Source organism: Patella vulgata, chromosome 6, assembly GCF_932274485.2.
Source record: "Patella vulgata chromosome 6, xgPatVulg1.2, whole genome shotgun sequence".
Taxonomy (NCBI): domain Eukaryota; kingdom Metazoa; phylum Mollusca; class Gastropoda; family Patellidae; genus Patella; species Patella vulgata.
The window spans coordinates 59,184,272-59,200,583 of record NC_065884.2 but is presented as its reverse complement, the minus strand read 5'-3'; the positions used below and the strand labels follow the sequence as shown (position 1 = coordinate 59,200,583).

Below are 16,312 nucleotides of genomic sequence, written 5' to 3'. Positions count from 1 at the left end.
GCATAGGGGTCACCTTCGCGCCCGACGTCCTCGCGTGATACCTTGTTTGAGAGATCATCACATTCAGGCAAGACGTCGTTGGTGTAGGGATCGTCAACACTGGGATAATCGACGCTGGAGCAATGTGATGTTTTCAGATGAGTCAAGGTTCACTGTTGATTTTTTGGACAGACGTAGGAGGGTGTGGCGTCGTCGAAACGAGCGCTTCCAAGACGTTAACGTCATCAGACATGATCGATTTGGGGGTGGTTCTGTTATGGTGTGGGGAGGCATCACTGTTGCTGGAAGAACGGCTTTACATGTTGTTGCAGGGCGTGTTACGGGCCAGTACTACCGGGACAACATCTTGGCAGTCCATGTTGTGCCGTTCGCACGACGTCATGGCCGCCGTTTCATCTTCCAGGATGACAACGCAAGATGTCACAGGGCCAGGATCGTTACAGGTTACCTCCAACAACAGAACATCATCACATTACCTTGGCCAGCACTGAGTCCCGACCTCTCCCCCATCGAGCATGTCTGGGACATGCTTGGACAGAGGTTACGTCAACGTCAACAACGTCAACAACGTCCTGCCAATGTCCAAGAACTTGCTGCTGCGTTGCAACAGGAATGGGACAATCTGGACCAAAATGACCTTAGACGTCTCATTAGGAGTATGCCACGTCGGATCAATGCTTGTTTGGCAAACAGAGGAGGATTTACCCGTTACTGACTTGGTTGTGATGCTGTGGTAACTTTGCTGTTTGACCCCGGGTATCATTTTACCCTTATAATGGTCAGTCTGTGCCTTACTTAGTATAACGATCATTTGGAATAAATCGATGAATGTGAACTTCATTTCATTTTGTCATTTGTTTCTTCGTCAGTTTCATTAGGTGACTTTAATAACACTTAAAAATCAAATATCCCCTACTTTTTTTGAATAGTATATAATGAACAGACAGTTTTATGGATAAAATTCACTAGTCAAGCAATGATAACGTTGAGTGTCCTCATTGAAACGTTGCAGTTAATAAACCTAGTGAATGTTATCCATAAAACTGTCTGTTTATTAAAAAAAAATATAAATAACTACAATCCAACCACAATAATTTTATTATGATAACAATCCCATCGGACAATATATTATATAAACACTGATGTTATGGTCTATAAAGCAGTAATTTACAAAAAATTTCTACAGTAGGGAATAACTAGTTGTAATAATTGATACAGGATTTCCTATTTTGTAAGCTTTATATTACGAAAGAGTAGTAATTTACAAAAATTGAACACATAGCACTATCTGACAATGTCTTAATACAACTTGGTTAAGGTCTTTAATTGAAAATGTAAGTTAACCAGGGTGGATAACTCTATTAAAGCTAAGCATACACTGAAAATTATGACATATTGCTATTTACACAATATTATATAAATTAACCGTTTGCGAGTCAATTACCCTTAACATAACAAAAAAAACACAGACTGAAGAGGAAAAAAATAACTCTTTATAATTTTTACACAAAAAGACAATGCAAAGATAAGAACGGGAGAACAATAACCATGTCTACATCATATATCATTAGATTTATAAACTTTTAAAAACACAAAAATACTGATTCTAAATCTAACTAGAGTTTATACCGGTATCACAAGTAATAAGACATCTGGCTATACAGTTCGTGCATATGAAGCCTGTCTGGTGTTAATATTGTGGTTAAAGCTAAGATGAAGAGTAAAGGTGCAAAAAATTTCTTAAGTTTTAACACAGAAGCAACCAATTTAAGAAATGTTCTTTCACTTTTACTTTCTACCAAAAGCACCCTTGATGATAGTTGACTCTTGCCTGTTTTATATTTAATCTCAATAAATTAATTATATTTATACCAATGAATTATCAAATACCACTGTGTGAATTAAAGAAATTCTAGTTATATTTTGCACTATAAGACAATAACAATGGGTAAGGTTTGTATTAATGCATTGTATAATCCTTTTTAATGAATTAATCACAAAATGTTCGTAACAGTGGCCTTTGGGCCTAATAACTATGGTTTGCAATAAAGAGGGATTCGGCAGCAGCAGCCCCTTCACCTGCTGGAGTGTATTTTCCAAGGGAAGCATCTCCGTTTGCCTGAAAGAAAATAAAATACATGTTTATTTAATTTCCCCAAGAATTAAGAATTAAATATATCTTCAAGATTGCTTAACGAGTTCAAAATTGTACTATATTCAGTTTGATGAAGACACCTTCCAAAATGAAAAATAAAAAGGGGAATAACTCTGGCAATTTAATAAAGATTACACGCTTTAAGCAGTGGAAACATTAGTCGAACAGAATCATTTGGTCAAATCAATCGGCGGCAAAAATATTTGGTCGAATGGCTGGACACATTAGAAGAATGCTTCGCACGATTCACCAATAGATTGCATCACCTGTCACATGATTAAAGATGGCGACGTCTATGTCTTCAAATAATCACACGACTTCTCAATACAAGTGGATGATGAGTGGTGATTGGGTAATGAATTCTACAATCGGCCAAATGATTTGACGAAGCGGACACACTAGGCGAATATAATTCGGCCGAATGAAAGTACATCAAACATGTTTGTTTCAGGCAAATCATTCAGCCAAATTTTGACCCCGATTGATTCGGCCGAATCATTCGGCAAGTGTGTCCACCGCTTGCTTTATTCATTTTTCAACTTCATTGAATGACAAGACAACCTTGAACCGAAGGGGTAAATTTATTTTTGCTATCAAATGAAATATCCTTAATCTATGAAAATCAGTAAGTAATAATTTACCTTGGCTCGTCTCAAGAGTTCTCCTTGAGCAGCGCCAACATTTTCATCTTTTCCCTGCCACGCTTTCAATACACTGGCTTGTAGAGCACGACCAAAAGAGAAAGAAAGTGCCCATGGTTTACGTCCAGGGTAACTATTAATAGCGTTCAAGTTAATGGAAGCATCTACTTCAGATTGTCCACCAGACAAGAATGTAATACCTGTAACAAAAGATCGAAGTGGTATTATTAGAATAAAAAGGGGAATAATGTCTTACTTCCCTGCACCAACGAGTCTAATGAGGTTGAGCATCTGCCAATCTGTGTACTATGACCTTAGTTTGTCCTAGACAGGAACACTATGATCTAATCTTAACTATTTTCAATAGTCGGTGGATCTTTAACGTGCTGCAAATTGTACACACAAGACCTCAGTTTTTTGTCCCATCAGAACTGGACGCATTTCACTAGCAAGGCCATTGGTACAGCACTTATAGCTCTTGGCAAGTCATAAACAAACAAGGGGTCAATGGCATTAAAAAATTTAAAAAATGTATAGAATCCGTTTCATAGCTCCTAGCACCTCATAAGTCTCCATTGCTAGAATATAATTATGTAAATTGAAAGTAGTTTCTAGAATTTGTCAAGTGAGAATTAGCAAATCATTTTTGGAGACAAGTTGACACCCTGTGTAACCCAGTCTATTCCGGTAGTGGTTTGATTGTGAAAATAAACACAAACTGGCCTTTTAATCAAACCTGAATATGTGGCCCCTGTCAAAGACAATGTCAGACACAAATTCAGACTTTGTCAGGCACAATCTCTCCGAAACTTGTCAATTTGTCTGCCACAAATTGTTCTTTTTATTGATATTATTAATACATTTACAGCACTAAGTTGAAAATGGCAGGAACTAGTTCATTAGTGTCTGACATTTTGTCAGCTATAACTGAAACCGTTATATCCAGACTTCTATTAAATTGTGATGTTTTACCTGGAACGGCAGCAGGAACTGTTCGTGATAAAGCTAACACGGTGGCTTTAGCATTTTGTTCTGCTGTATACTTGGTTGTACAGGACTGACCGGCGGTTACCATATTAGGTTTCAACAGGGTACCCTCCAAGAAAATATGGTGATCCATTAAAGCCTTGTATTGGAAAGCCAAGACCTGAAAGAAACCAAGAAATGAGCATTAAAGATGCACTATGTAACAGCTAAATCCTCCTACTGCAGGTTTTTTTTCAGGCTTCAAATGCTATATAAATTATTATTTAGACATTAATAAGCATCCCAAGCCTATAATCAACTGTCTGGACCATTGGATGATTTGTTATTAGCTTTCAGAAAATCTAATAATATATAAATAATTAATAGAAAATTTTCAAAGTTAAAAAAAAACCCAAGAAATTATGTGTTGAATATAAAATAAAGAAATTGTGAATCACCTGTTCTGTGACGTACTGAGCTTCTTCTAACGAATGAGAGCCATCGGGTAATACTTCAGGTTCCACAATTGGCACTAAACCATTCTAAAATATAAAATACATTTTAATATAGGTTTATATCTCCAAGGATTATATTCAAATCATTTTCAATTTCTTTATGTGGTTAGTTAATTGACGTTAAACACAGTTCTATGAAAATAATTACTGTAATTTTAATCGGAGCTACATTTCTACAATGATTCTCTTGTTGTTTTCAATTACAATATTGATACAGTCCGAAAGAACGAAATACTTGAGGATTTATTTCATACAGTCAATCAAAATTTTGCTCCAAATCCTTCTCTGAACCTTGTATAAAAAATCTATTAATAGAAGCCATGTTTGTGTCACGTAACTTGGCCGATGCGGTACCTAGCAACGGGCGTGAGGCCAGAACAGAATTCATTGCACATACAAGATGTTGTCTTTAATCGCTGTCTATTTATCATAAATATCGAAGCCCAATTAATTCTTGGATTATCCACTGCCCACATCTTTTTCTGTGGTTTTTATCTCAGAAACTGTTGTAAATTTAAGCTCACCATTAAGTTTATCAACATATATATCAAGCGCTCACTAACGCTGCGAGATCAGACAATCTTTGTGTGGAAACTTTGACGTCACTCGAGCAGATATGCCTAATCGTCAGGTCGCCAGTTAGGGGAACCCTTACATTTTTGTCCTGTATGTGCTCCATGGGTGTTTTTCAGGGAGTCCAGTATTTTTCTAGTAAGACTGGATGTTTCTAATTTCCATATATACCAAAATTGCCATACTTTTCTTGGAAATAACCACCCGATAAATACTTTTGCGGGAAAGTATCTTTAATAATTATTTTTATTGTGGACTAATTATTCTCCTAACTAAAAATTTCACTTGAAACCCTAAATAGGATGTACATGCAAGTAAGGTGATACTTAAAGACCACCTAAGATCAAAAATCTAAATTGCATGTATGTATAGCCCATGGTCACTATATCAACTTTACGGCAAGTTCACACCAATCTGATTAAAATTAAGTCCGCTGTTAACGTTTAAGTATCCGACAAGCCAAAACGCTTTTCCATTTTTCAATTACGACCTTAATCCGGTTGATTCGCTGGTGACGTCACAGTCACTACACATAGGATATACATTATCTATACAATATCTCACTGTCTGTACAATATTGCACTATCAATACACACGGCAACTGGACAAGCGTCTATTGACGGTCCAATTACCACATGACTGGCCTGATCATAATCACTGAATTATCGATTAGATTAGACATTTGTGATTGGAATATTTTAGAGTCAATTTAAAATGCCTTATCATGCCGTAGATCATTTTAAGCTGCCTTTGTTTAAATAGGCCACGTGTCAAATGAAGATGACTCAAGAAATTAGCGCATTTACCGGTAATTTGGATAACCCCGTAATACTTGATATCCCAAAATTAAGTACAGAAATACAAATGGTGCCAGTCATTTGTCGATATATTCATTATTAGCTATATATAAAAATAAAAACCATTTCTATACATAAAGAACAACTACAGTGAATATGGAATTTTCCGATGACTATGCATAACATGTACAATAGATCGCACTCATTTCTCTGCCAATCAACGCTTGGTATCTTATTACCATGTACCGTTCCATGTACTACGGGTGTAGTAAATGAAATTAAACTTCGCCACGAAAATTGCATGGGATCATTCGTGGAGTTCCTGGTGCCGTTTGGTGAGTGATTAAACTGTCAATGCAATTGTAAAATACTTTTATTATAAAGAAGATAAACGATGTTAGACATTATAACCTAATGGTATCAAAAACGTTTATCCATCCATCAATTAAATGTTGTTTAATCACCAATCAACAAATAATACAAGGCTACTTGATTACAAAAACACCGGTGAGCAATAATTATTGGATATATAGTAATTTTAAACAACTTATTAGTAAAACTTAATTATTTTATACAATTAATGTGTGTGTGTGTGTGTGTGTATGATTCTACCATTAGTTCGTTCGTGAGGTATTACGCACACGTTCCACTTAGTGACGTCTTTGATCTGGTCGGCGTAAAAAAAGATAATTACCTAATCAACATTCTTAATCCCACTAACACTCACTGCTAACACCAACGTGTAAATTAATTTATGGCCCATGCCTGTATAACTCGTTGTTGTTGTTAGTTAGTTGTAATTTACGTCCACTTCCACCGAGGTGATATCGCAGACATCGTATAACTTTTATAGTCGGATTGATTAATTAATGACAGATATTAACGACACTACACTTTATGTGGAAAAGCGAAGTGCTCGCAGTAAAAACCACATAGCTGGACCAGTATATTATTTACATATTAAAAGTGTTCGTCCAATAAGTTCCATATTGTAAAAAATTAATTAAGAGTTCAAGACTTCAAAGTTTAAAAGTTGTAGGCACTCTAAATTGGATCTTAAATCAAAATGAATTACAAAACAAATTATTCCGTAGTCAATTGTTTTATTTAATTAGGGGGATTAAGGAATCCTTCAGGCGTTAAAGAACACACACGCCGGCTGTATATAGGTAATTAAGGAATAAACATTCCGAATATGCATTCGGTCACTGTGACATCACTGGCGTCTGAGGGGATTAAGAGTGTTTTCGATAATTGGCAAAGTCGTTTTCACGGAAGGTCAATTTTTACGACTTTGAGTGAAGATAGCTGAATTAATTTCAACCAGATTGGCGTGAACTTGGCGTAAAGTGGATATAGTAATTACTGGCTACACCCATTAAAACGTTTTTCCACCCATCTTATGTGCACTTTAATAAAATTCAGTTGATGAAGTAAACAGGATAAGCCATTATTCAAGCTAAACAATGAACATATGATAAAAATAGGATGTACGACCAGTACAGAATATAATTAAATCCTTCAGTCACACCAAGGCTTTCTTATATGCTTATCTAATAAAATATTTCTGTGCAATGTTAGCTGCCAAAACTATTCAGCAAGGATTAATTTTTTTAAAAAAGTCATTGTCAGAATTTATGACCTTGAGATATTACACCAGTGAAATCATAATAACACGTATATCTCTACACAAACACATTGTGAAATACTAGAGTGATGTCAAAAACATGTTTATCTCTATACACACTCTGAGTGATGTTAATAACATGTTTATCTTATTATGAAATACTAGAGTTATATCTCTATACACTCAGTGTTAAACCTGACAAACTTATTGTGACATACTAGGGTTATTTCTCTATACTCAGTGTTAAACCAGACAAACTAATTGTGAAATACTAGGGTTATCTCTCTCTCTCAACACTCAGTGTTAAACCAGACAAACTTATTGTGAAATACTGGAGTCATGCCAATAACTTGATCTCTCTAGACACTCAGTGTTTAACTGGACAAACTTATTGTGATGTACTTGAATGATGTCAATAACATGTGACAAACTTATTGCGAAGCATAAGTTCCATGTGGGACGATATGCCGGTCCAGACCGAGGGCTACGGAAAATGACTGAAACTAGATCTGACCCATCGATCATTTTCCACGCCGAAAAAATAACATATTAGTTCATTAGTTATTAGGATTATGTCACAATTCTGGGACCCGTAATGTGGCAAGAAATATGCCGTGGATAATTATCAAGGTCAGAGTGTTTTCTATAGAACATGTATCTAAATAGCCAATAGGTTTTTTTTTATTTGAACAATAACACATTTAAATGCATTATTAGCATACAAAAAAATAATTTCTTTTAACTTCAAATTTTCAGATATATCGATATTGCCGAAATGGTTGCCGATATCGATATTTAAAATCGGTATCGATTGCCAACCCTAATTATAAGACCTACTAGTATTTTATTTCTTAGTCCAATATTTAAGGTTTCAGTCACCGACACAAAGTGGTATAGACATGTGAATCGGGCCCATAACTAGGGCTGCAAAAAGTCCACCCCCTACCCCCGTGAAAAAATTTTCGACCATAAAAAAATAGATATACATTGTCCGTCAATATTACAGCACCCCTGAGAACACTTCCCCCCCCCCCCCCCTTGTTGCTCTGAGCTAGTTACGGTCCTGATGTGATCTCACGATACCCTACCATAAATAAAAAAATCAATTTGCAAAGGTTTCGTGCGCTTTCAAAACTGATTGACTGAAAATTTTTAAGTGGAAGCCCTGTTGTGAAATACTCGAGTTATTTCAATAACATGCCATTTGAGTCATTTTAATGGGTAATATTTTATATGTGCCAATAATATCAGTAATTAGAGCTGTATCAGCATCAGATCACAAAATTTGTTTTCTCAGTATTACAAAAATATGAAGAAAATTTTACAAACCTGTTGGCAAATACTGGCATAACGAGCTAAAACATTGGCATTCTCAAGCATTCCTTGGAAAGATGGGGTATCTTTACCGATTTTTAAAACACATCGCCATTTGGCAAACTGAGCACCATCTTTCTTGTATTGCGCACATCTTTCAGACAAACCATCCAAACCTATGTCAATAAAACATTGGATAAGAATTTAACAAATGAAATTGTAAACATTTCATTTTAATCTCTGAAAGATTTTTCTCAACACCACAATTTGAACCCAGGACATTCTGGCCTTGAGTCAAGTGTCCTAACTACACACCACCAATGTGGTTAGAGATAACTAGCAAATGGTGTACTAGTGTTCAACTTAAAAACAGTCACCACCCAATCGTAACTTTAGAAAATGGGGTCGCTTTTTTTAAAATTCAATACGAATTAACCTTTAAGCATTTAGTACATGTAAATATTGATTACCCCAGTAGTTTGAAGAAACTTATATAAAAGTGATATAGCTCACACAGCCTTGAAACTACTGTTCTTTAGACAGTCTGAGGTACTTGAAAGCTTTCCGTGTTGTATGACCCTAAACTCGCTCATGAGGACTCCATAGCTATTCATGCAACTCAGTTTGAGATGGTCAAAATAGTTCAAGTCAAGTGCTAATGGGTCAAATGTCAATGGAGAAACACCAGAGCTACTCATGTGATACAAGCAGATTGAGACAGTAAGGAAACCTAGTCACAAGAGGTTTCAGACTTAAGTGCTAACAGGTCAAAGTTGGTCCCCTTCAGGTCAAATTAATTTCTACTTTTCTTGCATTTTCCATAGCATTCAAAATTACCAGATATAAGCATGAAAATCTCAACAAATTGAGCATACCTTGTGTGGTGCTTTCGCTAAAAGTGCCAGCAAGGGGGACAACTCCCTTATCAACTTTAATACCAGGAATGATGCCCTTGCTCTGCAGAACTTTAACAAATGGAGTTCCATCTTTGGTTTTTTGGTACAGAGTTTCTTCGAACAGAATGACACCAGAGATATTTTCAGCTACTGCATTATCTGCTGTGAATAAAAGTTCTCGGTATCGGCGACGATTCTCTTCAGTATTTTCTACTCCAATGCCAGCAAATCGCTTTCCCATGGTACCTATAAAATCATATAACATGCACGTGAAGTATCATACATGTCAGCCCTTGTCGCCTGAGTGGACACAGGACATCCCAAGGTAAATTCACCAAGACATTATCACTCACCATTTTTAATCTTCAATCTTGCAGACGCCACATTAAACAATATGATAGTATTGATGACCTCAGTAAAAAATTATTTAAGGCTGGCACTTAGAATTTAATAAATCGATTCAAGATAATGTCATTAATAATGGGTTATTATATCAATCTTTGTTAGAATAGAAACTGCAGGATGATCTCCTTTAAGTTTGACAAGTGACTTTAGTTTGGCACTTTTATCGTTTAGTTTTGAAATCTTGCGGGTGTTCAAATCCATTCAAACCTTGGCCATCCGTTGGTCCAGAGAGTTGATTATAGGCTTTTGCTGTGAATAAATGTCTAAATAACCGTTTAAATAACATTTGAAACCAAATTAAAGACCCGGAATACACAGATTTAACTCTTACGCAATGCATATTTAAGGGACATGTAAGTGACGCTTTAGTTTGTCAATATACTCCTTTAATTCTGAGAAAGAGTTTTAACATAAATAACTTGTATAGCTGACATAATAACGCATCGTTTATCCTACCAGGTTCCTTATCAATACAGTATACATCTCATTTTATATTTTTTTAATTTGTTTCACATGGCTTGTTTAAAAAGACATCAATTTATGGTCCATAAACTCAGTTAATCAGTAGATAGTATGTATACAAAAGATGGTATTGAATTGTGACTAGATAAGCAGAGAAGAATAAATAAATAAATTTATACACGTTTTGACCTATTTCACTTACAATTAAATGTGATTACCGGTTATCTATCTAAACCGTGTATATGGGTTGTGTCAAGAATCAAGATTATGGGTAAACATTAAGTTTTATATTCAATTTAACAGAAAGTAGTTTGAGCTAAAGTTTACAAAACTATTGAAATTATCAGCCACTGCCTTTCTTTTAATAATTGCAGAGTGCATACATGTAACAACTCATTTTATGGAGAAAAGTAATGAATATCCTAAACGGGACAGTACACAAAAATCCATGAGGATATTTACTAAAATCAATCAACAGTAAGTTGACTATCCATAAGGTAAATTTCTTATCTTCCAGTGTCATTTACCTGTGGATTCATCAGCAGCCAAGATACCTTTACCAGGAGCCACAATGGCATTGGCAATTTTTCTAAGTTCATCCTCTTGTTCAGCAGTGAGGTATTGGGCGTGATCTGGCATGTTTCTGCAAAATAAAAATGTATTAAATTAACAATTTGAAATATTCTACTCTTTAACTTCACATAAAAGTTGTAATCTTTAATTTCATAAAATAAATATTGTAATCTTTAATTTCATACAAGCCAACAGTGAAGCTGATGCCACCGCCAAAGTCCCAAAATAAATAGATGACAAATATTAAAGTATCGAGCAATCAAACTGTTTATCTATACGTAGTGTGAACAGAAAATGTTCAAGATCAAACTCAGCCAAGGTTTTGACCTGGTAGTCAAATTATACACTAAGTTTTATCATTCTCCATCAGTTAGAATCAAAGTTATCTTATCCCAAATCATCGACAAATGAAATTGCTTAGCTCTGCTTAGCTTTAACAGGAAATGTTAATCATTGAACTCAGTCAAGACTCAAGACATTCACCTGATGAACATCAAGTTTAAACATTCTACCTCAATTAAAAGCAGAGTTGTTGTTTTCCAAAACCTTGACCTATCAAATTGCTTACCGCTACTTGGCCTAAGCAGAAAATTCTCATCATTGAACTCAGTCAAGGTATTGATATAATTAATCTATACTTTGAGTTTCATCGCTCTCACCCAATAAGAACCAAATTCTCAACCAATCAAATTGCTTATCTCTGCTTAGTGGAAAATGCGCATGATCAAACTCTTTCAAGGCATTCACCTAATAGACACCTACACCAATTTTGAACATTCTACCTCAATTAGGTGTTATTATGTCCCGAAAAGTGTGACGGACAGACAAACAGATCCATGTTAATAGTACCCCGCTTTCTTTGAAAGGCAAGGGGGGTAAAAATAAAAGTTGTAATCTCAAAAATTTCATATAAAAGTTTCTGATCTCTAATCTCATATCAAAGTTCTAATTTATAGTTTCATATCTTTTTTAATTTCTTATAATAATTCTATTTAAGTTTTAATTTATAAATTTACATGAACGATTTAAATGTCAATTTGTTTCTCACTTCCATGCTTGCACATGTATGTAGTTCCTTTAATTCTAAAAGTGTAGGATTCAACATAGTCATACACGCACATGTAATGTTCAAGAACCAATCAAAACTTGGACAAAGAACCAAAGAATGGCCAATGATTTTGTACCCAGTTGTTGTATGAATTCACTAATAAATGTTGGTCATGGCCTGGTAATTTTTTTCAAGATGATATCAAATCAATTATAAAAAGATTTAGGGAGTGTACTATGTCATTCATATCTGCTTTGTTATTTTATAAAAAATAAAGACATGAAATCTGAATGCATCCCGTACCTATAAGTATTATTCAAATTGATCAATTTACGGCAGTGTTTATGGGAGTGTCGTGATATCAATCCACCATCTTTCTGTGTCTACGACAACTTAGATACAATAATTCTGCTCTCTTTTTCATACAACAGCCCATTTTTCTTAATGGTCTTTATGTCAAGATATGTAGTAATTTATCATATATTCAGCTTTTACAATTTTAATTCATTCATTATAGTAAGTAAATAGACTTAAAATAAAAAAGTAAAAGCCATATATATCAGACCAGAAGTAACATTATAGAAGATCAAAGTTCATTTCCAAACCATGAACAACAGGTCCTTGACAAATTAGGCCATTTATCCTAACATTATCAGTATTCAGTATCAGTTTAAGTCTGTTATCAAACAAGATTAAACATATATTATTTATGCATTTTATTTTTATAAATAGAAAAAGAGTGTCAGCAATTTATTATCAGAATAAGATTCACTGAACTTTAATTTAAAACAAGCCAACAATGACACAGATGTCCACTGACTAAAGGAGCTAATATGCAAAATAAAAACATGAATTAGAATTCAATATTGATCCATTTCAATCAATATTGATGTCATTATCTTACCGTGAAAATATAGGATCCTAATATCCAATATTGATGTTATTACAGTATCTTACCATGAAAATATGGGATCTTTATATCCAATACTTAAGACATAATGAACAATTTATAATCAGTGTATTCTATGGTTTCGTGTGTAACGGAGATAGAAAAACATATCATAATTCATACATGACAGAATTAATTCATAATATAATGACCGATTCACAACTGAGTACTGACAAAATAATATAAACTAGTAATAGTATACAAGATACGCCCACATTGGGTAGGAGACATAATCGGGTTGAATCACCTATCTTCAAGTGATATGCCAGTTTCAACTGTCGTAAAGTCAGGCCTTCAAATCTAAAAAATCATGGAGAGCTGAAATGCAGGACTTAAATACCTAGAAATGGTACCACTCTGATGTCTTCCATCTCACTCCAGCCACACTAGTAGACCATTTTAAGGAGTTCCTTTGAGCAAGTTTTTTTTAGTAAAATGACTACAAAAATGTTACTGGTATAGCTCCCTTAATTTCCACATAAACTGACACCAAACTGCACTGCACATAGCATAACATAATAAACCAATTCCCATTTAAACAAGGGTGAAGCCTTTTTTAGTACAATCAGGGGCCATAATCCAGAAAGTTACAGTCCAGGATGTGAGAATTTCGAAAGGACTGGAGATCTTTAGGTTATAAACATACATTTGTAAAATAAACCATGAACTTACTACTGTCCAATACATGTCAATATCGAAAGGAACAGAGATCAGATAAAAATTCATACATGTAACTGTCCAATTCCTTTGTTACCATCTTTTATATTCTAGTAAAATCACTGGAAAGTTTCTAGCTGTTTACCTTTTGAAATATTTTGTTTTAATTATATTTTTGATCAGAGAGTCAGATGGGACAATCTTCTTTTGAACACAAATGTTGCACAAAAACGACGACATTCGGCTTATGGGCCTTAAATTTTACCTATGAATATCTTTAATATGATATATATCATGATTGATATATATAGATTTAATGTATGAGCTTCCCAAACAATAGGCAATTGTAGTGATTTTATGTATCTATTCACACAGACTTGTATTTAAAAGCCAATTTAAAAATATGCTTGGTCTAGAACCGTAATTGACGTCAACTTATGACAAGAAATATAAGCATGCTCTTATTTAATTTCGTTGTGGATCATACCTGTTTATGAACATGTAAATTGTCAGATGATTACAAGAGAGAGAGAGAGAGAGAGAGAGAAATGGGGTTTTATATGTCCACTCAACACAAACTAGGTCATTTCGGGACTAACACATGGTTCAATTTTATTTCAATAATTCGCTCGCACGTATGGGTCTTTTAACAGTTGGAGGAAGCCGGAGGATCCGGAGAAAAACCCACGAGTTTGGACAGGCAACCCTACTCCTTGTCATGTACAACCGGGGAATCAAAACCATGCCAGTTGACTCAATGACAGACCTTATATACAGCGCGCACATGCTAACCATTCGCACTTCATCGAAAATACAAGTAAATATGTCACATTGTTCAAGAAAGAACTTTTTAATTCGCTGGAATACTTAATTTTGCAATGGATTTTATTTAACGGAAGGTGATTTCAAACACACAGGTAAGTTATAATAACCAAAGTTAAGTACCGGTAGTTTGTTCTTAATCGAAGAAATCTGTTTAAAATTTACGATGGTTCAACAGTAAATCTACCTTGTTATAATCTAATAATAAAGGCGAGTTGGAAATCATGGGAGCATTTTAAATAAGCAAGTTTTTTTTTTATTTGATTCAGATTTGTGCTATTTTGATAAGATAAAATCAATGCATACTGATAATTTTCTTTACAAAAAGCTATTAATGTAATGTTATACTGAAACGAATTTGTTGCTTTGCCTTGGCTTTGGAATGAAATTTATTTTACCAGACCGATGCCGAGTTTCGATTTAATAATATTATAAATAATAATACATTAATAGGCAAAGTCACCTATTATTAGTATTATGCCAATTTATGGCTATACAACTAGGCTAGTACAAACAAGCTTATGCATTTATTTTACTAAATTTTAGACTATTTTTTACATTAAAAACTCACAATTCGTTTAATTTGCCTGAATAACTTGAGCAACTTCTTGGTTTAGTTTATACTATGATATTATGATCCGAAAATTCGATGATTTGACATTTGCAATTCCTTCAAATTAACAATCCTAAATAAGAAGTTCAAGGACAAGTCGCGGTGCCGTGTCCTTCACTCGACTTACTGAGTTCGGCAAGGACGAGCAATAGAAATTGTTTCTCAGATCAGCTTAACGTACCTTTTTCAAGAGTACGGTTTAAGAGACCAATAAAACGCAATAACTATTGCTGACAATATCAGCAGGTGTAAAATACTTACGTTAATTTGGTGTAGTTGGCTGAGAAGATTTCCTGATCTGTTGAGTAGGCGAAATACCGGACGTGTAAGACAAGAGCCTGCGCGCAGAAGCCGGTTTTTACTTATGTTGTTACGTCAGATGGCCTTGAACTTTGACACGAAAATTAACCAATCAAACGACTTCATAATTTAAGACCGATTCTGCCCCCCCCCCCCTCCTGCTCCTACCGCAAAAATACCCGTGCGTTTTTTTTGTTTTTTGTTTTAAATGTATCTAGGTATCAATTTAAAAAAATATTCAGCAAAAGTTATTAATAACTAGAATGTTATTGACCGTACATAGGGTCTTATTCGTGCATATTCCATTTCATCTTAGTTTTTGATCACTCATTTCCAAAGTTTTGATGATCCTTTTTTATACGCCCACATTTTCATGTAGACGTATATTGTCGTCGCCCCTTTCCGTCCGTCCGCCCGTCCGTCCGTCCACAATTGTTTGTGAACACTCTACAGGTCACAGTTTTTATCCGCGGTTTCAATGAAACTTGAAATATAGGTTTATCACCCTAAGGGTCGGTTCCTTTCGATATTGGCATATATCGGACTGTATTACTTCATGGATTATGGCCCCTGGTTGTACGAAAAATCACGTTTTTAGTTTGTGAACACTGTAGAGGTCACATTTTTTTATTTTTATCCGATTTAGTTTAAACTTGAAATGTATATATAACCCACAGATCTCGGTTGTGGACTCCATAGAGGTCACAATTTTTATCCGATTTACAAAACCGTTTGAATATATCACCGTTACACCCTAAGGATGGTTGAGTTCGAATAAATCGGACCGAAACTGACGGACAAAATGGCTGCCCCTCGTTCGCAAATAGTGTCAAAATATTGTGTATCAGGGTTGTGGATCCTCTGGAGGTCACAATGTTCTGATTTTGATGAAATTTGAAATGCATGTTTATAACCCAAATATCTTGGTTCCTTTCTATTTTCGTGCATATCGAATCGTAACTTCCTGAATTATAGCCCCTGATTGTACGAAAAATCGCG

The 16,312-nt window shown here is 34.8% G+C and overlaps 1 protein-coding gene across 2 annotated transcripts; it reads right to left on the bottom strand.

Annotated features, from left to right (window-relative positions):
- Positions 1-1,080: 1,080 nt before the first annotated feature.
- On the bottom strand, positions 1,081-15,404 carry LOC126823751 (fructose-bisphosphate aldolase). Of its 2 annotated transcripts, none has more exons than XM_050552722.1 (8): positions 15,275-15,404; positions 10,879-10,994; positions 9,464-9,730; positions 8,604-8,764; positions 4,221-4,304; positions 3,769-3,943; positions 2,797-2,996; positions 1,081-2,119 (listed from the first exon to the last, which is right to left on the bottom strand). In XM_050552722.1, exons 2-8 carry the CDS (start codon positions 10,988-10,990, stop codon positions 2,027-2,029), a joined length of 1,092 nt encoding a protein of 363 aa, XP_050408679.1. In that variant the 5' UTR covers positions 10,991-10,994; positions 15,275-15,404; the 3' UTR covers positions 1,081-2,026. The 2 variants fall into 2 exon arrangements, with proteins under 2 accessions (XP_050408679.1, XP_050408680.1); XM_050552723.2 differs by lacking the exon at positions 15,275-15,404 and adding an exon at positions 14,972-15,079.
- Between the last annotated feature and the right edge of the window lie 908 nt (positions 15,405-16,312).